Here is a 23,999-nt window from a genome sequence, read left to right on the forward strand (position 1 = left end):
ATAAACTAAAACAAAAGCACAGTGCTTTCTTTTTAGTACCAAAGAAAAAAGTGCAGAGAATAGAAGGTTGTCAGCATGTCTCCAGACTCAAGAATAGGCACAACTATAGTGATGTGTGAAATTTTGTAAGTAAAATGAATGTATCACAGAAAGAGAACTGATCAATTTTGAGCAATTTCTGAGAGTGTATTTATGGTGGCCTACTTTTAAATGAAGGCTGCCTCGTTTTCAGCGAATTCACCGAAGAGAAAGGGGCACAAGCCTTCTCTCAAAGAGATAATCCGCTGTCAACCAGGGCATCTTGCCTTAAGCAAAATAACAACAGAGGGCCATTTGACATTTAGTGAAAAAACACATGTCATGTGTACTAAACAGCATAGAGAGAGAAAATAGAGTTTTTAAATATCCTCAATTCAGTAGGCTGCTCCTCACACAGGCAATGTTATAAAGCATTTTCCAAGATGAGTATAGCAGCGGCTTATTTATTTTATGATAGTTGGTAGTTCTCTCAAGCGATGCTCAAGTGGTCAGTGATTAGTAATAACAAAAATTTGATACTGTATGTCATATATCATTTTAAAGTTTACAATGTACCTCACAAACAGCCTGAAAACTAGATTATCATCATCTCATTCAATACCTAAATAAGTAGAGAGAGTGTTATGTAGCTTGCAAACAAAGGGATGAACTTTACCAGGTTAAGAAGAAAGGGATTTGTTGAAAGGGATTGATTAGTTCATGGAATCTCTGGGAGGACAAGACCCAGGTTTGGTTACTAACTGGCTAGAGCAGCATAGCCATGAACAACACAGCCCAAACAGTGCCTGATATGTCTTTGGAACTGTTTTAGGGGACTCATTATTGCTTCTATGGCCTCTACGCATACTGATGGTGTTCCCATTTGGAAGCTAGAAATTCCATCACAGCTGTTCCAGAGGAACCAGACACTTTTGTCACTCCATGTGGTTTCCAGTCAGTCAAGATCATCAGGAAACCACTGCCATCTTATGTGGCTGACTCCTGTGTCTGTACTTGCTCACAGGGATCTTATTGGTGGAAATTAGGACATATGCCTGTTTCCTAATTGTAAAGGGACCTGGGAAACTTAGTTTTGGACATCAGCTTCTTTCACTACTGGCCATTTTCTTTGAGAAAAGCCAAAGGGGGACTGGATTGGGAAATCAGTTGGCTAAACTACCAAGTCTGCCATAAGTGGAGAATTTAGTTGACTGGAGTTACATAGCTAGTAAGTGGCAGAGCCAAAGATACCAAGTCTTATACTCTTCCCCTGAAAAGTGACTATCTCATTATGATAGAGATGAGTACTTCATCTGACCTTCAGAACTTAATGAAAATATTCCTGCGCAAAAACTTTTTAGTTTGATGTAGTCCCATTTATTTATTTTTTTTATTTCCCTTGCCTGGGAGATGTATCCAATAAAATATTGCTATGAGCGATTTCCAAGATTTTGCTGCCTATATTTTCTTTTAAGGATTTTTTTATGGTTTCAGGTCTAATATTTAATATTTAAGTCTTTGATCCATTTTGAATTTATTCTTTCATGTTGTATAAGAAGGTGATCTAGTTTCATATTTCTGCATGTACCTGTTCAATTTTCCCAACACCATTTACTGAATAAACTATTTTTAGCCCATTGTATGTGCTAGCTTCCTGTGTCAAATATTAATTGACTATAAAGGTGTAGATTTATTTTTGTGCTCTATTCTGTTCCATTGATCTATGTGTCTGTTTTTATATCAGTACCATGCTGTTTTGATTCCTATGGCCTTATAGTGTAGTTTGATATTAGATAGTGTGATTCTTCTGACTCTGTTCTTCTTTCTCAGGATCATTCTTGCTATATGGGGCCTTTTGTTGTTCCATATAAATATTTGAAATATTTGTTCTACTTTTATGAAATATATCTTTGGAAATTTGATAGGCATTGCATTGAATCTGCAGATTGCTTTGGGTAGTATGGACATTAACATAATGGTGTTAATTCTTCCTATTCTTAAACATAGTAAGTGCTTCCAACTGTATTTTCTTCAATTTCTTTCTTTAGTGTCATAATTTGCTGTGTACAGGTCTTTTACATCCTTGGTTAGGTTTTTTCCTAGGTACGTTATTCTTTTTGTAGCAATTGTGAATGGGATTGTTTCCTTAATTTCCATTTGTGTTAGTTCATTATTGGCATATAAAAATGCATCTGGTTTCTGGATATTAATTTTGTATTCTACTACTTTGCTGAATTCATTTATCTGTTCCAGTAGTTTCTTGGTGAACTTTTTGGGGTTTTCTATGCACCATATCATGTCATCTGCAAATAATGGCAGTTTTACTTTTTCCTTTCCAATTTGGATGCCTTTTTTCTTCTTGTCTAATTGTTGTGGCCATGATATCCAGTACTGTGTTGAATAAGAGAGGTGAAAGCAAACATCCTTGTCTTGTTCTGAATTTAGCAGCTATTTCCTTTTGGCTTGTAATTGCACGAACTCCTATCATCAGTATTGGTTTGGTTTCTAGGTACTTAATATTGTGAAGGGAGTAATCTTGTGAATGGAGATGAGTTTTTCATCCTTGATCAAGTTCTCACTAAAAAATAATGAGTGATATATCTAAGTTATGAAACTAAGGATCTCAGAGTCAGAAAGACCCTTGAACCTTGATAATATCCATAGCAGCTGTGAGTCCATTTTCTCCTACATCTCATAGTACCCCACAGATAGTTAAAAGAAATAAGAGAGAAACAAAAAAATTAATTTGGCTGTCATGAAAAAAATGAAATACATAATGTAGTGTATGGACCCACAAATTACTATTTAACAGCCTTGTGTTCAAATCCAGTGTAATAATTCAGGGAAAGATTGCTTAATCTCTTTGGGCCTCAGTTTTTTTCTTCTGTAGAATGGAAACAGTGACACCTATTTCTCATAACTGTTAATAAGATTGAATGTAAATTACAGAGAACATCACGGACGTGAGTACAGGCAATTAGCAATAATGTATCCTCTCAATAAGTAAATATATATATATATATATATATATATATATATATATATATATATACACACACACACACAATTAGTTGTTCTAAACAACTAATATCACTATATTAGTTGTTTTAAACACTTGATATAGTGCTAACAATGAATAAGTTTTGATTAAATATAAACTTGTTTAAAAAATATTATTTCAAAGCACAAGCACAAAGGTTTAGGAGACAACTAGGAACTGAGGCAGGGTTGAATGACAAAATTCAACTCCTACAGAGGAAACTCCTTGAAGACTGAGAGAGGTGGTTGTCTCTGGGAACAACATAGAAAGTTAAGCAAAATGAACAACAAAAGCTGTGTTCCATATTAAAAGATAAAACCTTAGATAAGCAACCTTAATAAAATGTAGATAAGTAGTTTTTCTTATTAAGACTTTATATTAATGGTCATAAAGATGCTCACTGAATTTGGGAGAAGAATGGATGAATGCAGTGAGATCTTCAATAAAGAGATGGAAAATATGAGAACGTACCACAAAGACATCACAGAATTAAAGAATACAATAACTGTACTGAAAAAAAAAATACACTAGAGGGGTTCAACATCAAACTAGATGAAGCAGAAGAAAAGATATGTTAATATTAAGATAAGGCAGTGGAACTCATAATCAGAGCATCAAAAAGATAAAAAAGAATGAAAAAAACTAAAAATAACTGAAGGGACTATGGGACATCAGAAGACTAATATTGAAATCATAAGACACCCAGAAGGAGAAGACAAAGAGGCAGAAATCTTATTTGAAAGAGTAATGGCTGAAAATATCCCTAACATGGGGGAGGAAACAGACATCTAGATCCAGAAAACCCAGAGTATTCCAAATAAGAGGAATCCAAAGAGACTCACACCAAGTCATAGTATAATTACAATGTCAAAAGTTAAGACAAGGAGAAAATATTAAAAGCAGCAAGAGAAAAAAAGCTTATTACATACAAGGAACCTCCATATGACAATCAACAGAAACGTTGTAGGCCAAAAGAGAGTCACACAATATATTCAAAGTGTTGAAAAGAAAAGTGCCAATCATAAATGGTCTACCCAGGAAAGATACCCTTCAGAAGTGAAGAAGAGAGTTTTGCAGACAACCAAAGCTAGAGGAGCTCCTCACCAATAAATTGGCCTTATAAGAAATGGTAAAGGTACTTCTTTAAGCTAAAAAAATGGCACTACTTAGTAATATGAAGAAGTATGAAAGAATAAATCTTAATTAAAGGTACATGCATAGTAAAGGTAGTGAATTAATCACTTATAATGTTAGTGTGAAGATTAAAATATAAAAGTAGTAGAAATAACAATGATTACAATAATTAGATAAGGGATACACAAGATAAAAACATGTACTATATGACATCAACACCTAAAATGTGGGGAAGAATAATAGTGTTGAGCTTTACAATGGTACTAACTTATCAACTTAAAGTAGACTGGTATAGATATAAATTGTTATATGTAAGCCTCATGGTAACCACAAAGCAAAAACCTATAATAAATACACAAAATATAAAGAGAAGGGAATATCACCATGCTACTAAAAAAAGTTTTCAAAACACAAAAAGGAGAGCAAGAGAAGAAGAAAGCAATAGAAAGGAACTACAAAACAGCCAGGAAATAGTTAACAAAATGGCGATAATTACTTTAAATGTAAATGGACTGAATTTTCCAATCAAAAGACAACGAGTGATGGAATGGGATTAAAAAAAAAAAAGACCCATCAGTATGTTGCCTAGAAGAGACTCACTGTGGATGTAAGTGTACACACAGACTGAAAATGAAGGCATAGAAAAACATATTCCATGCAAGTGGAAACTAAGAAAGTTGGAGCAGCTACAGTGTATCAAACAAGTAGACTTTAAAACAAAGACTGTGATAGGAGACAGAGGAGCATTACTAAATGATAAAGGGATCAGTCCAGCAAGAAGATATAACATCTGTAAATAAGTATGCACCCAATAGAGGAGCACCTAAATACATAAGGCTAATAAAGAAATTCATCAAATTTGCAGGGTGAAATATCAATATGCAATATCTGTTGCATTTCTATAAATTAATAATGAACTACCAGAAAGAAAAAAATGTAAATCCCATTTACAAGTTGCATCTAAAAGAATAAAATATGTAGAAATAAATTTAATCAGGGTGAAAACCTGTACATTAAAAACTGTTGGACATTAAAGAAGAAACTGAAGAAGTCACAAATGAAAGGGAAGATATTTTGTGCTCATGGATTGGAATAATTAATGTTGTTAAAATGTCTACAATACCCAAAGCAATATGCAGATGTAATGTAACCTCTGTCAAAATTTCAATGATTTTTACAGACATAGAACAAAGAATCCTAAAATTTGTATGTAACCATAAAAGACCCCAAATAAACAAGCAATTTTGGAAAAAAACAAAGCTGTAGGTGGCATGCTTCCTGATTTTTAAACTACATTACAAAGCTATATTAATCAAAACAGCATGGTGTTGTCATAGAAGCACATAAATCAATGGAACAAAATAGCCCAGAAATTAACTCATGCACATATGATCAATGAATTTATGACAAAGGAGGCAAAACTAAACACTGGGGAAAGAACAGTCTTTTCAATAAATGGTGTTAGAAAAATAGGACAGCCACATGCAAAAGAATGAAACTATACCACTCTTTTATACCATACTCAAAAATGAACTCAAAGTAGATTAAACACTTGAATGTAAGACATGAAACCATAAACTCCTGGAGGAAAAATTAGTAAATTCCTTGACATAGGTCTTGGCAATGATGTTTTGAGTATGATAGCAAAAGCAAAACATAAATAAATAAAAAGTAAATAAATAAATAAATGGACTACATCAAACTCAAGTGTCTGCACAATAAAGAAAACCATCAACAAAATGAAAAGGTGACCTACTGAATGGGAGGATAATTGCATATCATGTATCTGATAAGAGGTAATACCCAATGTATATAAAGAACCACACACCTCAATAGCAAAAAAAATTAATGAAATAAAAAATAAAACACCAAACAATGGGGAGAAAATCAGAATGATTTTCTTGATTAACAATGGGAAGAAAATCAGAATGTACATTTTTCCAAAGAAGACATACAAATGGCCAACAGGTACATGAAAAGATTCTCGATGTCAGCATAGAGAATGGCACCTTTTTGGCACCAGGAACCAATTTCATGGATTTTTTCCACAGATGCAGTGGGGGCGTGTCAGGGACAGGAGTTGGAAATCAGGTGGTAATTCGAGCAAAGCTTGAACTGCTCACCCAACACTCACCTCAGGCTGCATGGTCCAGTTCCTAACATACCACAGACCAGTACTGGTCCATGGCCCAGGGTTTGGGGACCCCTGCTCTACATCATTACTTATCAGGGAAGTGCAATCAAGCCATGGTGAGATCTCACCTCACTCCCGTTAGTATGGCAGTTATCAAAAAGACTAGAAATAAGTGTTGGTGAGAATATGGGGAAAAGAGAACCCTTGCGCCCTGTTGGTAGGAATGTAAATTGGTGCAGTCACTTGCAAAAAAGGATGGTATTTCCTCAAAAAATTAAAAATAGTACTACCATGTGATCTATTAATTCCACTCCTGGGCATTTATCCAAAGAATACAAATTGCAGAGGGGACTGGCAGAGATTAGGACTGTGAAGACCAATATAGATGACTACAGATGAGAATGAAAAAAGGGCAGCATTTTCATCTGACTGGCCAGTGGGTAACAACTTAAGAAAATTACACACAAAACCACAGACTTCTGAAACAAAGGGGCACCTTTAAAAAGCTACTCTGCCAAACAAAATTGTCATTGTCACCCAGGCTTTCCTTTGGGTGCCTTGCTAGAACAATTTATAAAGCCAATTTTAGCAGGAAGGAAACAAAAACACTAATTCAAAAGGTCAGTGTACCCTCATGATCACTGCACCATTACTTCCAATAGTTAACACATGGAAACAGCCTGACTGTTCACTGATGGATGAATGGATAAAGAAATGGTGAGTAAGTATATATACATGTAATTTTATATAATTCAGCCATGAAAAAGGAGGAAATCTTTTCATTTGTGACAATATAGATGGACCTTTGGGGGCATTATGCTAAGTGAAATAAATCAGGCAGAGAAGGATTAATACCACATGATCCCTCTTACATTAGAATTTTTTTAAAAATTAATAAATTTCATAGAGAACAGATTGGTGGTGCCACAAGCCAGGAATGCGGAGTGGGAAAAATGGGTGAACTCTTCTGTTTTTTAGTTTAAATCAAAAAACATATAATTGGTTCAAAATAATTAGTTACTGAATGTTATGATCTTGGTTTAACAAATCTTAATAATGATGTGCCTTAATAATCTACCAATTCATGAACATGGTTATACTTTTGACTGAAGAGACATGGTTAGAGAATAGAAAGTGAGTATTTTATTCCCTCTAATCTGGTGCTTTTACAATTGTGTGATTTCATGTGTTCTTTTAAAAAAGGACTGTGTCCTTTCACAATTGACCTATTTCCAATTATACTTAGAGACATTTTCTAAATTCGACTTTTACAATATTTTCAAATACTCTGATAGGTTTTTCAAATTATGTAATAAGGGAAAGGGAAGGCAAATAGCTTGAAATCTCTTAGAAATCACCTGCACGATCTGTCTAAGACTTAATGAAAAAAATGACTGTTAAAACCTAGATGTTTAAAAAAAATATCCTCAGAACTTCATGGAAATCATCTCTAATGAGCCAAGTAAAAACATACTTTGAATGGAACTTTACAACTTTTCAACAGTTTCAGAGACACTGCGACATCTCAGATATAAAGAAAAGTAAAACTCTCGGGTTTGTAGGTGAACTAAAAACACAGAGTCATTGTTTCCCCTTTGTTGTCATTAACAAAACCTATCCTACATGCCTGATAACTTTGTCTATTATATAAATTTCTTAGTTTAAAGAAACTGGTCTGAAAACTTGTGTTTGGAAGTATATTTTCTACCTGGAAAAAAATAGCCAGAAAGCAGAAGGAAAGCAAATGACTCCCTATTTTGGTAAGAACTTACATTTTTCCCTGTCTGGGAGAGGAGTGCTTTTCCCTGTGCTGGAATGGGAAGTGAAGCCCACTGGTCTCTCATCTGCCTTCCCAGTGAACATTGTTGGCAAGTTGATGGCATGTGAAAAGCAGGCGGAAAGGGGTGGAGGGAGGAAGCCACAAAGGTCCACCAGAGGGGTGAGCAGGGCAACACATGAGTGCAATGGGAAGGAATCCGAGGCAAGAGTTGAAAGAAGAGAGTGACCCAGTGTGTCAAAGCAGGTGAGAGCAGGGAGGCTTAGACTGAGAAGGTCTCGTGGCTTTACTCAGAATGACCCTGAGTCATGCTGACAGACTGCAATCGTTAAATAGGCGAGGGAATGTGAAAAGCAGGAGAATGTGCTCATTGAGAATGTTATTTTCTTCTTTGTATGAAATGAAGGAGAAAATTATGATAAGGATTGAAAGTGATGCCAGGGTCGAGAGAAGGTTTTGTTGTGATTCTTGTTGTCATGTTTTGTTTTTGTTTTCTGTGTTTTGAAGCAAAGGCAGAGAAGTGGGCATGTGGAGACTGAGAATGCCAAATCTAGATGACTCCTCCATCCAGTGGGTTGAGAAAACATGGGCCAGTGGGAAAGACTTTGATCAGTGAGAATTAATGCAATTTTAAAACTAAGAGATTGTTGGGGGTGGGGGGTGTTTCCAAAAAGATTTCATAGTAAAGCTACAACTTCAATCTTTTTCTCTGACTGTAAGCCCTCTGCTTTGTCCAGGAGACCAAATTGCCACAGTCTCTTTGATAATGAGACCTTACCCCCACAATATTGAAAGGCTCAGGAGTAAGAATAAAGATGATGGACAATAGTGGAGAATTTATGCAGTGGGCTAGAAAGAATAGAAGTGACGCAAGCATGAGAACCGAACGGCAAGGGTCTCGGGGAAGATTGGTCCTGGAATCCCTGCCCACGTAATCCAACTGAGATGAGACCAGTGTAGCCTAAGACAGGCTCAAGAGCTATACAAGGTTGATTGTGAAGAATTCAAGGCACCGACTGAGGTGAAGAGTTCAGTGCATCAGCAGGATGAGAACTGGTAGGCTGGCTTTCTAACCTTGGGAGAAAACAAGATTCTTAAGCAAAACAGAAATCGTAAAAAGAAGGGCATGTGTAGAAATAGAAATCTCAAGCATCAAATCATGTTTGGTGAGGATGAAACTGAGCAAGTGTTTGGTGAGTAGCTTTCAGGGAGACATGCTGGGGACTGGCAGAGATAAGGACTGTGAAAACCAACATAGATGCCTGAGGATGAAAATGAAAAAAAAGGGCAGCATTTTCATCTGATTGGCCAGTAGGTACTAATTGAAGAAAATTATACACAAAACCACAGATTTTAGAAACAAAGGGACACGTTTAAAAACCTGTACCAAACAAAACTGTCATTGTCACCCAGGATTTCCTTTGGGTGCATTTCCAGAACAAATTATAAAGCCGATTCTAATGGTAAACATTGGTAAGTTCCTTTGTTCAGTGGTGAAATGATTATAAACTGTGTAATATTCTCTTTTAGATAGGTTTATTATAATTCTTACAAGCCTATGAGAAAACAAATAATGAATTTTGTATTGGCTTTGACTTAAGCATCTATAAAATAATCATGGTTTAGCCATTTCAGGCTATTTTAGTGTACACAGAATGTTGATTATCACTATGTAAATGCTACTCAGTGTTATTTAAATCTTGTGGGGTTTGATATTCTAAAGTTATATTTGAAAAAATTCTAATTCTACATCATATTAGTTAGTGCTAATTATAATAGTCATAATGACATTTCCTCTAACTGTGTGCCACACTTTTTAAACTGAAGTGCAAGACTTTTTATATAAGCATTAGAAAATGAAATTGAAACTTCTTATGAAAACAGTGAACTGGAAATGCCATTTTTTTTCTTTTGAGCAATAGCCAACTTGAAAAACCTGCTTTCGGACTAAATAATCAGGATGCATTGACTCATCTCTGGATGCTCATATCTGGCTTTGCCTTTGTTCCTCATGACCATGCTTCTCATTCATGTAGCAGTATTCAGCTGAAAACATGTTTTCATGTACAGTTTCTCATTTGATCCTCACAGTGACCCTGCTGAGTATGGTCAAATGTTCCTCTCTCTTCATAGATAAGGAAACAAGGCAGAGAGATGCCCTTTGTTCAGAGCCAATGACTAAAATTCTGAGGTTGAATCCTTGTCTCCCAGTGCCATAAGATTGACTGCCTACAGCATAATTTTCATTGACAGCCCCTACACACAATTATTTTTGACTATTATGTATTTCAATAAATTGATATGTATAAAAGAGAATTCAAGTTAAAAAAGAAAATAAAAATTGTAAATTCTCCTCCATATGTTGTCAGTTGCTGCATGGTACGTTCATCATTCTTTTAAATATGATCTAAAATAAACATTGCCTCTCTTTGATGAGCTGCCTAAGAAATATCACCTTGGACTTTGAAAATTTTAGATAGCAAATACACTAACGTCTTTCTGGTTCCTAAAAATATCTATTCATATCAACCCCTTCCCCCAAATAATGAGCCAAATGAATACTCTTTATGGTATTACACAGCTTATTATTTTTTAATTCTCCCAGCTGCCGATTATATTAGTAGAAGGTCCTCCTTGTCATCATCTTCCACTGCTGTAGTAAAAAATCCTGACATTTCCTTACCCAGGGGAGAAGGCCTACCCAGCCACACTGCCAGGCTCCCAGACTCCTGTGATTAAATAAGTGATTGCTCTGCGTATCTTTAAAAATATGTCCCATCTAAGGCAGTCAAGATACAGTATCCATCACTGCAAAAGGAACCAAGCATTTATTTAAGATAGCAAGATATCCTCATTTTCATGTTTCCCTGAGAGGATTGTCATGAGGTTTGAAAATTCTCTGGGCCCCGTGTAGAACTAGGGCAACACATTGATTTGAAGAAAGCTATAATCATCCCTTCTAATTTGAAGCGCACTTTCTCTGCAGTGAATCAGAATAGCAAGAGCCAACCTCATCCCAACCCCTCCTCTGTCAAGCTGGCCCCAGTTCTTCTGAATGCAGGGATTTATAGAGACCTTTTCAACAAACTTCAAGGCACATCGAACTAAAAGGAGAAAGGTTCAAGTAGTGGCTTCCAGAGTTGGGAGAGAAATGACTTCAACTGCCAAGTCTTGATGAATACCACCTTTTGCTTTCCGCCAGCTCCTCATAGCAAATGATCTGTTGGGCAAGTTCAATTATGGGGTCTCTTTGAGAGGATTCATAATTAAAATTTTAAAAGGAACAAATTAGTTCTTTGTCTTTCTGAGGCAGAGGAGTCAGAACACCTCTATGAGCACTCAGGGATTTTGGCTTCTAGGGATATGATGCCTTCCACAGCCAAGGAGTCTTACTTCAAAGAAAGGCTAGCAGACAAAGCCAGCCCTCTTGTGATTTGGGAAGATAATCATTTAGCAAGCTGTATAACATAATGGTTTATGAAATTCTTCCTTCAAGGACCATTATCTAGAGCTAATGGTGCTTTATTTCTTCCTTTCTTGTGCTTATTTAGAGCGTAATTACAAGAGCAAGAGGAAGGGAGGGAGCTGGGCATCAAGATAATCATTCGCCAAATTAATGCAGCCCAGTAGAATTTCTGGCCTCTGGGGCTCCTTTATCAATTAGCTCTAGTGCTGTCTCATTTCCTGTATTTCCCCATAGAATGAAGTTGGGTGTGGTTTTTTTTTTCCCATGCATACACCAGCTCTGAGGAAAAATCATCTGAGATCAAAAGATTTTTTCCGAAAAAATCTCTTTTACCCTGCTTGATATGATGTACTACTATACAGCCAGCTTCTCACCCATTTCATAAGGACTAATAATTAGCTCTTCTCTCGTTCTATCTCTATCCCTATCTCTATCTCTCTTCTCTAAGGTTCCATTTTTCCTTCTTTTCTCTCTTTTAGTAGGTTAAAATTGTCTTTTCCCAACTGTTTCATCTTTCCATACCATGTTTTTAAAGTTACTATGTGGATTTTAATGTTAAAACCACGTCTGTAATGTCATGCAGTCTCTGAATATTCAAGATTGGCTCTAACTAATGGAAATTTGGGCAGTGTTTCTCACCTGTGTAGGTGACAGGGGCATCGTTTGTGTCTCCAGACACTGGTTGGTATCTCAAGGACTGTTGGACCCATCCTTTTGGAAAACGTGCCACTCCCTGGCTTATCTTTTTAAGCTAATTAGTGTTTTCCAGATGAAAGGGGAAGTAGCAGGGGCAAAGGATGGCTTAAAACTATGCCATCATCTTCACGTGGTCTTACAAATATAATCTGAACTAGCGTTTTAAAAATCTAACAATAAATTAAAATTGGTATCGCTTTTCACACTCATATTTCATTCTTCTTTGAATGCCAATTGCAAACTTTTCACCCTTTAAAAGTTGGTTTACCAAAACCGGAGAATTTAACTGCTCAAGCCAAAAAAATAAAATGTGAAGTCCTGTAGAGTGAAATATTTCATTTTATTGCTACCCAAATAAGAAGATGTTTGGGGTGGAATTGTGTCATTCAAAAAGATATATTGAAATCCAAACTGGAAGTAATACAGAATGTGACCTTCCTTGGAAACAGGATCCTTCTAGAGATAATCAAGCTAAAATGAGGTCATTGGGATAGGTGACTAGTCGAAGGTGACTAGTGTCCCTATTAAATGGGGAAACGTGGACACACACACACAGTGGGGATGATGCCGAGTAAAGATGAAGCCAGAGATCTGGGTGATGCATCTCAAAGCCAGAAGTGCCAAAGATTACCTGAAAACCACCAGATGCCAGGGGAGACGCATGAACTGGGTCCAGCCTCCCACCCTCAGAAGAAAGCAACCCTGCCAACACCGTCTTTGACTTCTAGCCTTCAGAAATGTTGCACAACACATCTGTGGTGTTCAGGCTACCCAGTCAGCGGCGCTTTGTTACAGCAGTCCTACACAACTAACACAGTGCATAACTTCCATCTCCGGATGCTGAGGGCACTGGCAGGAGTGGGTGGAATGGCCACATCTAGAAAACAGGAAGCCTGATCTGGAAGACCAGGGAGGCACAGAGTTCAAAACCAAAAAGATGTTCCTAATAAAGTATTAATTCCAGCCCTGGATAGTGTGGTTCAGTGAGTTGGGCATCATCCTGCAAACCAAAAAGTTGCCAATTATTCTCAGCCAAAGCACAGGCCTGGATTGCCAGCCAGCAGATCCCCAGTAGGGGGTGTGCAAGAGGCAACCACACATAAATGTTTCTCTCCTTCTCTTTCTCCTTCCCTTCCCCTCTCTCTAAAAATAAATAGAATAGGTAAGTAAATAAATAAAAGTCTTAAAAAACGTTAATTCCAAAGAGCCAACCGAAGAAACAAAACCTTAAAGACAAAGACAGAACCAGAGTTTGCAAGACATCCTCAGAGAATGACCTATTTTTATAAATTAGCCCCCCTCTACCCTCCCACTTCTATTCAGTCTCTATCCTATTACCTCCATGTTTTTTGAACCACAGCACTTACTGCTACCTGAAATTATTTTTGTATTTATTTATCACTTGTTTTATTTTCTGCCTCCTTCTCCTAGAAAGTAAGCTCCCCATCTGCCTTACCACTAGTAAGAACAGTGCCTGGCATCTAACAGGTGTTTGGTACGTCTTTGATGAACAAATGAAATAGACTTGAAAATCCAAGAAAAATCTGAACCTGGAGATACTGTTTTTTGAGGCACCAGAAAGTGCAAGTGGGCCATTTGCTAGGGCCCTGTAGCCTAGCCCACAAAATGTAGGCAACATTCGCCAAGCCAACTAAATGGTAACTGAGGCATAGAAAACCAGTGTTGATTTATGCCTAACTGAACCCTACTGGGGAAAGGCAAGAACTTGCCACCCCAAACTAAGCACAGGCCACCCAAGAGACAGACAATGCCCACCTGATTCAAAGACTTACCTCTGGCGATACAATAGAACTTTAGCAAATTTAGGGACTCTTTAAAAAAATAAATTACTCAGAATAACAGACTATCCACCGTGCATTTTCTAGGAGAAACATGTGCTTCTTAAATTGAAAATTCTGCCCCATTAACTTCCTGAAAGCTGCAGGTGGACAGTTACCGGAGAGTTCTGCGAATGTGGCAATCTGTGATACAGTAAGGCCCCTGAGGGAAAAATCTTTCACGTGTTCAAGCAAATGTTTCTGTGTAGAGGGATTTGTATTTAATGGATGGCGAGTTAATGTGTCATCAGTGTCTGTGGTTGTGGAAGGGCTGCTAAAAGGAATGACAAACATTGTATGTGCAACTTGCTATTTTGCTGATACAGTCACATGTCACTTAAACAATACATTAAATCTTGTAAAACTGAGAGACCCTCCAGAGGATTATGCTTTGTGACGCTCCATTCCTTCCCCAGAACTTTTTCAGTTGACTTTTGCTTTGCAGTGGACCTTTGGCTTTTAGTTTTCCGGAAAGAAAATAGAATTCTCTTGCAGAAAAATCTATACAGTGTAGTCACTAACCTTAGGCAAACAAACCAAAGAAATGGACATCAACCCTGTGTATTTAGATGAATTGACTGATATCTGTGCTCTGGACCTGAGAGCTGACATAATCCCCTTTCCCCTCTCAGATCCCGCCCTTTGCCCCAGAAATGCAAACGATAGGCAATGGTCATCAATCCCTGTAATTTGTTTAGAGATTAAGCAGGTGCCATTTTTGCCCTTACCTCATGCTTAAGGCTACTGAGGCACAGAAAACCAAGTTAGGATTACTCAAGGAGTAAAACACAGACAGCTGGCCCATTACCAAGTACTTCATCTGGCATATGTGAAATTACTCTTTAGAGTTAAATGCACCATGCTATTCTCTTGTCTTTGTATTTATATTACTAGTTCTGGTCAAGAGGCTTGTATCTGTATTTGTTTGGTCACCTGAAAATATTTCATTGCAAGCAGAAGGAACATTTTTAGCATCCTGTTATCATTATCATTGACTGCTCATCAGCTTTTAGGCTGGTTCCTTGTCCCGTTTCAAACCCTCTGTTTGTATAGGCGATTACTTGCATTTACTAGTGACCGAGATATTCTGTGCCTACTTTTGTGCTCCTGTTTGAAGAAAATCGTCAATAGAAAGAGAGATTTATTCGGCATGTGTGTGTTTCAGGAGCTCAGAGACAGGGGGCTGCGGAGTGTTTCCGAACCTCTTCTGCAGTTGCAGCTCTCTCAACCCGCAGCATCTTTCAGCTTTAAAGGGTTCTTTGCCAATCATTATTTTTTCATGATTAAGAATCCCCACAGAATTGCTATAGTGTGGTATGTGGCAAACCAAAATGAACTAGAAAAAAAATCCAGGCAGTGAACACACATCTAAGAAAATGAACCTCTGGATCCCTGGGAGACTGGCAGCCCCAGATGCGACCTGCCACCCTGGGCATTCCCGTCCAAGAGTTTTGCCTGCTGTCCTTACAGGCCTAGGGAAGCTTGAAAGGACCACGAACCACTCACTCGCTGTGTGAGCTTGAGCAAGCTACTTTATCCTGTTCCTGAGTCTCAGTCCCATCCTCTGTAAAATGGAGAAACCTCTCGTAACACTGTAGGGAATGGAGCTCTGTAAAATACATGACACATGACCCAGAATACAGCGCAGTGCCTGGGGCACTTCCACAGTTACAGTGAGGCCGACAGTTACAACAGTGTGACGTGTGTTAGCTGTCCAGGGGAGAATGCTTATTCTTCAATAGAAAGTCTTTATAAGCACCTGAACTTATTCGTGATCTCACCTATTTCTCTTCTATTTCTCCCTCCTTTAGCTCTTTCTAAATCTCCAGGTACCTGTGTTTATGAAGTCCCTCCCCCCAGAAAATCATACGTAAAGGCATGGGGTAAAACAAACTGTCGCCTACCCTTCTGGCATAGAACTATAGGAGAAAGAAGTCCTTAATATGGAAGAATCAATTGCTATGGAAATCAATGGGTAGGATTTGGGGGAGGTAAAACCCTCCCTTCCCCCCTTTAGATTACAAAGATGGGTAACCAGCTACCCAGCTCAGGGCAGTTTCTGAGAGCCACTCATGCTCTGACCCCTACTTATCCTGATAGCCCCAAACCCACCATTCCTACCCGGCTCCACATCACCTTTACTCTACTGCTGGCAGTTCTGGCACGTACCTGCTCTCTCATTGTATGCCTTTGAATATTCTGTTCCCTTTACCTAGAATGCCCAATGCTCAGCCAGATAATTCCTAGTTGTCTGTAAAGATTCAAGTCAGATAACTTTTCTGACTTCTCCATGGCATCCCCCCCAGCGCAGGGCTAAGGCATCCTTTGACTCCAGGGTGGGACAGAGGAGGGGATTCCCGCTGCAGTCCATGAGAGCGGTACCCCCTGGAGTTGTGCTCTGCACATCTGCAGGACTGCACCTGCAGTCCTGTCCACCAGCCCACCTCTCCTATGGACTCCGACATCCTGGCGATGGGAATTTTTATCCCATATTTTAAACCATTTATGTGAAGTCTCTCCTCAAGACTATGAACTCCTTGACGAGGAGCATAGGTTCTATTTCTGTTCTTCCAATACTTGTCACACACCGTTAGTTTTCCATTAATAGCCTGGTTAGTGGTTCCAGTAGCAAATTTGACAAGAGTCTCTTGCCCGTGAGACAGACTCGTTGGGTTTGTGAACAGCTTAGTAATAAGTGGCTGACAATTTAATAGGAAAGTGTGAAAGGCAGCATGGGCTATCTGATGGTAAAGGTGAGCCAATAGGAATCATCTGAGTAGAATAATTGTGGAGAGAGTTTTCTTTCTAGTATCCTCTAGAGACTCACTCACATCCCTTTGGAATTCAAATGGAGGTGGTATCTGTAAACCCCAAGGTGAGAAGCCTGGAGTCCTGCTGCTTGAAGCCATTCTAGTATTCATTTAGTTAAAATTGTAACCCCACTGAGTTACCGCTGGCCTCACATGGACCATCTATTCATAGTCAGCTCTTGGCTTAGTCAAGAGGATGTGTATTATCTCTGCTGTTGTCCATCGTGTCTTTTCATTTCATTATGACTATTGTGCTTAAAAGCATGATTTTCAGTCTGTAATCCCAGTTACATTTCTTCCACACAGTCTTTACATTTAGGTGCACAGTTTTCTTTGAAGCAGACTCTGTTGAAATCGATATTCTTCATCTGCTCTCGCTGTCTTCCAGGACCACCCATTTTGCTCTAGCTTGGAAGGAAGACAATTTCTTACATGAATGGACTCTGTAACTTGGCACATTTTTAACTGGTGGGATAGCAGCTAAATTTCTAGAAATAATTTGAGTCCCAAAGAACAGCTTTTTTATTCAAACATCAATTAAAGTGCTGGGTCACAACTCCATTGAGTTTGTGGCCCCCAAGTTCAGCTGTCTCCCTCACATATGCCTGATGTGTTTACAGCAGTGTAACCAAGGAAAAAGAATTTAACAGGGGCAGTATAATGTCTTCAAAGAAACACAAGGGTGAATTGTTGAAGACCACAAAAAGTGGTATGGTTTAGACCAACTCCAAAATGAATGCTGCGAGCTGTTTGAAAAGATGCTTGTGTGATCATTTCCTGCTTGAGGAGTAAAGGTATTCGCCATGTGATGCCTCAGAGAGCCAAAGTAAAGCAAAAGTGAGGAAGAGTTGGGAACTGCTTCTAAGTCTGAACCACAGGAGACAGTTTTAGCAGAGATTTTCCAATGGTGACCAACACATTTTCAGATTCAGGGCTAGAGACAGCAAAGAGATGTTGAGAACTGACTGCTTCATCGGAGTCAAGCAAACAAAAACTCGGAGGTGGAAAAATGGAAGAGAGATATGAGGCCATGTGTGAGTTTTCCCTGCTCGAAAGAAGATGTTAGAAAGTGTTAGAAGTGTCAGAAAGTGTTTAACCACAAAGATGGCCTCTTGTAAATAGCGTGAAACTAGTTTTAGTTACTAATGTTCAGTTGACTTCATATTCAGCTAGAGCTTATAATCTATGTACTTGTTGTGGGGTATGATTACCCATAAATCTGTCCCATCTAGGAGAGAATAGGGAGGATGGGTGTGTCAGGAAGTTTTCAGTACTGATGGAAGTGAATCATTATGTTTATTTTCATCATCGTGGGCAATTCTTAGACCCTTATTATGCTTATTTGAGAATATGAATGACTACATAAATCTGAACAACTTTACTTTATTGATTTTGCAGAGTTAAGAGGAAGATCTATGAGGCATGGCACCTTCCCTCAGATTTGGAAGAAAGTAGACTACATGCAGAGATACCAGACCGCCTCTGAGACCCATGGACAATCCCGCACTCACACGTCTCTGTCAGACTTTAAGAGTAACCAGTAATATGCTACCTTTGCAAGATGAAAAGAAACTAATGCCAAGAAGGCGTGTTCTTCAGTGTTTGGAATAGACGTGCTCTCAAGACCATGGCTTCAAAGGTCTCCTGTTTATATGTGTTGACAGTTGTGTGCTGGGCCAGTGCTCTCTGGTACTTGAGTGTAACTCGTCCTACTTCTTCCTACACTGGCTCCAAGCCATTCAGCCACCTGACAGCTGCCAGGAAGAACTTCACATTTGGCAACATAAGAACTCGACCTATAAACCCACATTCTTTTGAATTTCTTATAAATGAGCCCAACAAATGTGATAAAAACATTCCTTTCCTTGTTATTCTTATCAGCACCACCCACAAAGAATTTGATGCCCGCCAGGCAATCCGAGAGACATGGGGGGATGAGAACAACTTTAAAGGGATCAAGATAGCCACTCTGTTCCTCCTGGGCAAGAACGCTGATCCAGTTCTGAATCAGATGGTGGAGCAAGAGAGCCAAATCTTCCACGACATTATCGTGGAGGACTTCATTGACTCTTACCATAATCTCACCCTCAAAACATTAATGGGCATGAGATGGGTGGCCACGTTTTGTTCAAAAGCCAAGTATGTCATGAAGACAGACAGTGACATTTTTGTAAACATGGACAACCTTATTTATAAATTACTAAAACCCTCAACCAAGCCAAGAAGGAGGTATTTTACTGGCTATGTCATCAATGGAGGGCCAATCCGGGATGTCCGCAGTAAGTGGTATATGCCCAGGGATTTGTACCCTGACAGTAACTACCCACCATTCTGTTCAGGGACTGGCTATATCTTCTCAGCCGATGTAGCAGAACTCATTTACAAGACCTCACTCCACACAAGGCTGCTTCACCTTGAGGATGTCTATGTAGGACTGTGTCTCCGAAAGCTGGGCATACATCCTTTTCAGAACAGTGGCTTCAATCACTGGAAAATGGCCTATAGTTTGTGTAGGTACCGCCGAGTTATCACTGTGCATCAGATCTCTCCAGAAGAAATGCACAGAATCTGGAATGACATGTCGAGCAAGAAACATCTCAGATGTTAGGATTTTTACCTATGTAAATACATTTCTTTTCTTTTTTTAAGAAATGGGGCTTAAGGTGTTGGTATTTTACAAGTGTCACCAGAAGTGAACTGGTGAAGGGGTTTTGTACAAAGCTTTTTCTTCCCGCTCCTATTTCCTTTCTTGGATTATCAACTTACAAATGTCAGGCTCTGATCATAGAAACAACATGTAAGTTAGAAGCACCAGATTTTATTCTCAGGTCCTAAGGTCTTGCATTGATCTCAAAAAGCAACTTCTTAACAACTGCTAGGACTTACATACTCTGCATCTGAGATAAAAATCTGGTTCTGGGAAATGAAACTCACAGTAATGTCTTCATAGCATCTCTGCAGAAGTTAACAAAGTTCCTTTTCAAAGACAATTCAGAAATAATGCACAGTCAGGAAGACACACTGGATGTGAGTGTTAGTATCAGTGTGCTATTGTGTGAATTTTTACACTTACTCCCACAGATCATGCACAGTATTGGTGGTTCCAACAAGAAATGAACTTAGCACTGGCAGGGAGGCTACAGTTAAGTAAATGGAAATTTAACTTGAGAATCAAATACTTTCGATGTTTGGAAGAAAATCTGCTTGCTCATTCAACAAACATTACCTGGTGCCTCCAAGTAGACTTTGCCAAATGTAATCTTACCTGCTACCCTCCATACCATGTCGCTAAGTGCATATTAAACTTTCTGTCTCAGGCAGGCACATGTGTAGAACTAAGCTGGTGGGAGGCCAGAAGAACAATAAATCAGAGAATATAAATCAAATATGCATAATAATTAATATAAGCTTAGCAATAGTGTAAGATGCCCCCCACACACATTTGCAAAGTGTGTACGAAAATCTTTTAACAGATACCAATGTTATGAATGACTTATCTCTACAGTTGATAGATGTAATACTCTCTAATATCCAAACATCCAAGTACCTCTAGCAGCCATGCTGGTAGGAGGTGTTCCACGGCCCCAGAATTGAGGTTCATGGGAAAAAAGAGGGGGAAGCTTGGCTTCAGGTTCTACTGATGCTATCCTACTTGTTGGATCATGTGAGCAGGATCCTTGCTGGATCATCTTTACCTTACTGTGCTTCAAACATGCTCATTTACAAAATGGTGGAAAAAAACACCTACCTCACAGGTGCTGTGAGAGCAAATCCCATTTGCCAAGTATTTTGAGATCCTTGGTTTAAAAGGTGCTACATAATGCAGTGTACGATGCATTATGCTAAATGCTAAAATAGTTATATAATTATAATGATGGTCAGAAGTAGTAGTGACATCATTTTAGTATAAAATCTGCCAAAATAAAGATCAAATATGAACTATTAGTGAACCTGATTCTTCTAAGACTTTCCCTTGGAAGTGTTAGGGGCTTGGGGAAGCTTCAATTTCTTTGTCATTTCTTCTGGTTTTAGTGAATCAGTTATTGTGTCAATGCATTGCCTTGATATCCTAGGGTACTGAGAGTGAAGGCAGCTGGCTTTCTTTGAGGAGGGGCCTCTGGCCAGGGGTGTATTAGGGCAATTGAAGCACCTGCTTTGCAAAAGGTATCACATCAACTTAGACCTTAGGAAACACTTGATCTGAATTCTCAGAACTCTGAGGATGGGTCGAGCCAGCCCACTTCTATTAGAAGGATAGACTCTCAGTGCACCCACACATTCCACATCTTCTACCACTCATTAGAAAACTGTTTTCACTAAAAAAAAAAAAACAGGCCCACAACTGAAAGAGTATACTTTTGTTTTAATCTAACCCTTGGAACCCCCCTGTAGAAGTTGATAGCAAAGGGGTAGAAAAAAATTAATAAATGGAAGATATGGCCTATTTCCTGAAAACACTAGATCTCTTATCGCCAGTGCAAAAAAGCCCAATGTTAGACGACAGGCCTCTCAGTCCTTTAGTACAGCTTCATCTTACAGTCAGCAGTACTGCTGAGTTTGATTAGAGACAGCATCGGGTAGCCTGGGGAGAGATGGATTAGCACAGGTGAGCCGCCCTCCAGCCCCACCTTTGACTGCTGTGAGTTCTGATCACTGCAGAAGTCTCTCATGACTTTGTACTTGGTTTGCCTTTCAGTCGTGTGGCTGAGTTAAGCCTCTGTCTCATACTGCCGTCTTGCATTGACCTTATGCTCACCATTGGTGTCAAGGAATTATGTATTATAAACATCATACATGTACATCTGTGAATTTTGGGGTGTGTGTGTATGTGTGTACATTATGAATAGAGAGCCCTACTCTTTAAAAGGAGCTTAAATCAGAGAATCATGTCTTAAAGAAGTATTTCCTAACTTTTTTATGCTAGGTAGTGCCCATGTGACAAACATGTAAATATTCATCCAAGACCATATGTATATATTTTAAAGGCATTTTTTTCTTCTCCCCAACTTTATGTATAGCTAGACTGTGCTTGCTGGGTACATGTTCTTCTGCATGGGGCTTGGGGAAGCAAGGCCATTTGCCCAGTTCCAATAGCCTAAAGCATGTTTGCCCTTCGTTCAAAAAAAATGTTTAAGTCAAGTGATCAGAAAAAGCTCTAATTTTCTACTATTGTTAATTTTATGACACTGGCCAAATTATGGTTTTGATTATTTGTGATGCCATTTTTTTTAAAGTTACTATTCCTCTGACATAAAGTAATATTTCAGGCAGTATTGTACTAGGAGCCATTCAGGCAGTTTTTACAAAAACCTTCCGACTACCCGTACATGTTTTGTTCACTTTGCATTGGAAAACAAAAGATAGTAATAATTAGTGTCTGTACATTTTCTTTCTTAAACTTATTTTGCAAAAAAATGGTTAATCTTTTTTGGCTAGTTTCTGTGGCTCTGTGTCTTTTATATTGGCTCAAATGCCAGTTTCAATATACAATAATTGTATTTTTAATGGGAATCAAACTGAAGATCATTTTTAATTTGAATTAAATTCAGAAGAACAAAACCCCGTTGTATGATATGACATGGTGAAAATAAACTCTTTGCAGAGAAGCTAAGGAAGGAGTTTTTCAGTCAAATTTCTTCTATCAAAAGACAGTGGAATATTTACATAAAGCATCTGGGACTCATTTTCTACCTTTCCTAATATGTGGATTCAGTGGGGCAATTGATGATGTCATTTCTTCTGAAAAGGTGAAGGTAGTTTTTATAAGCAACAAAAGTAACTTGTGAATGAAAGAAGTAATTTACTAGAAATATTTGTTGATGATAATTGATGTTTAGGTATATTGTTATATATGGATGATTGTATTTATGTATTTATTTGTCAGAATTGTACATACTATTTCGCCAAATGTAATTGTCTGTAAAAGTGCACTCTCCAGGTTTGTAGTACTGTTTAGGGTTACATGGGTTGCCAATCAAGCTGCTAATCAGAATACTATTTTTTGTATCAATGTTATAAAACTGAAAATGACAACTAGATGCTGAAGATATCTTTACATTCAGTTTCTTCACCTTCCTCATGAAATGTAAACTGTTGATTGAAAGCACGATGCTAATGTATAAGCCCATCTGTCATGAGGAAGATTATAGATCCATAAAGCTGATTTTTTAAACCATTGGGACAAATAAACAGAAGGAGAACATATTTTCTACTTTGCTTCTTTTCGGAAAGAATTTTTTTGGTGAGATGTGATCATTACAATTAGCTGATGCCTTGGTATCAATGAGCTTCTCCACAAACTCAACAGAGGTAATAGTTCGAAACATTAGGAGCTCTTCATGAGAGCCCAGGGCAGTCAGCTCGGAGGTGATTTGGCCTCCTAAGCCATGGGCCATGCCTGCCCTTAGGAAACTGGTATTTTCCTTTCCCCTTGCCTCAGTACTCTCAGGAAAGTCTTTGTGTTAAAGTCTATGGATTGAGCATACCAATAAATTCTATCCAGAGAGCATTCAATTTTTAATGTGCTTGGTGAGTTAGTACATGTTGAATCTAAAGCAAACTGTTATTCCTCTGTTTCACCCACATATATTCTTTAGAATATGCATACTGCTTTAAAACTTGGATCAGACTGGAAAAATGCAATTCAGGCATTTGTTATAGCAGATAAATGGATGCTGATTGCTGATGCCTGACTTTGTAAGCAAGAGACTAATAGCTATTTAAGACACTAAAGTTCCTTTTTTTTTTATCAATCCCAATCTAGCTAAATAGCTCTTCTTTAACTTTTTAGTGAAAATTTGACTTTGGATTTACTACCCATGTACCTCAGAGTTCAAAAGATAAATGAAAACATAAAATAGACAGATTTGTATTCAGTGTGACTTTTTAGAAGGATGGACATCAAGAGCAGTGTTCTACTAGTATTGTCTCAGACTAGAAGCATCAGCATCAGGTGGGAACTGGGTAAAATGCCCTACCAGAAACCTGGGGGTGCAGCTCAGCAGTCTTCTTCAATGAGCCCTGTGGGTGATTCTGATGCATGGCAAAGTTGAGAATACTGACCAAGAGCAGGGATTAGCAAATCAC

At 38.4% G+C, this 23,999-nt stretch overlaps 1 protein-coding gene across 1 annotated transcript in view; it reads left to right on the forward strand.

Moving 5' to 3' along the window:
• Window positions 1–22,348, forward strand: part of B3GALT1 (beta-1,3-galactosyltransferase 1) — a 46,505-nt gene extending 24,157 nt beyond the window's left edge. Inside the window, exon 2 of the mRNA XM_037140662.2 lies at window positions 18,312–22,348. Coding sequence (XP_036996557.1) covers window positions 18,541–19,521 — 981 coding nt within the window. The 5' untranslated portion in view covers window positions 18,312–18,540 and the 3' untranslated portion in view covers window positions 19,522–22,348. The remainder of the gene's footprint in view (window positions 1–18,311) is intronic.
• Window positions 22,349–23,999: the final 1,651 nt, after the last annotated feature.

This window comes from Artibeus jamaicensis, unplaced genomic scaffold (genome assembly GCF_021234435.1).
Source record: "Artibeus jamaicensis isolate MK-2021 breed Jamaican fruit bat unplaced genomic scaffold, CSHL_Jam_final contig_391, whole genome shotgun sequence".
In the NCBI taxonomy this organism is placed as follows: Eukaryota; Metazoa; Chordata; class Mammalia; order Chiroptera; family Phyllostomidae; genus Artibeus; species Artibeus jamaicensis.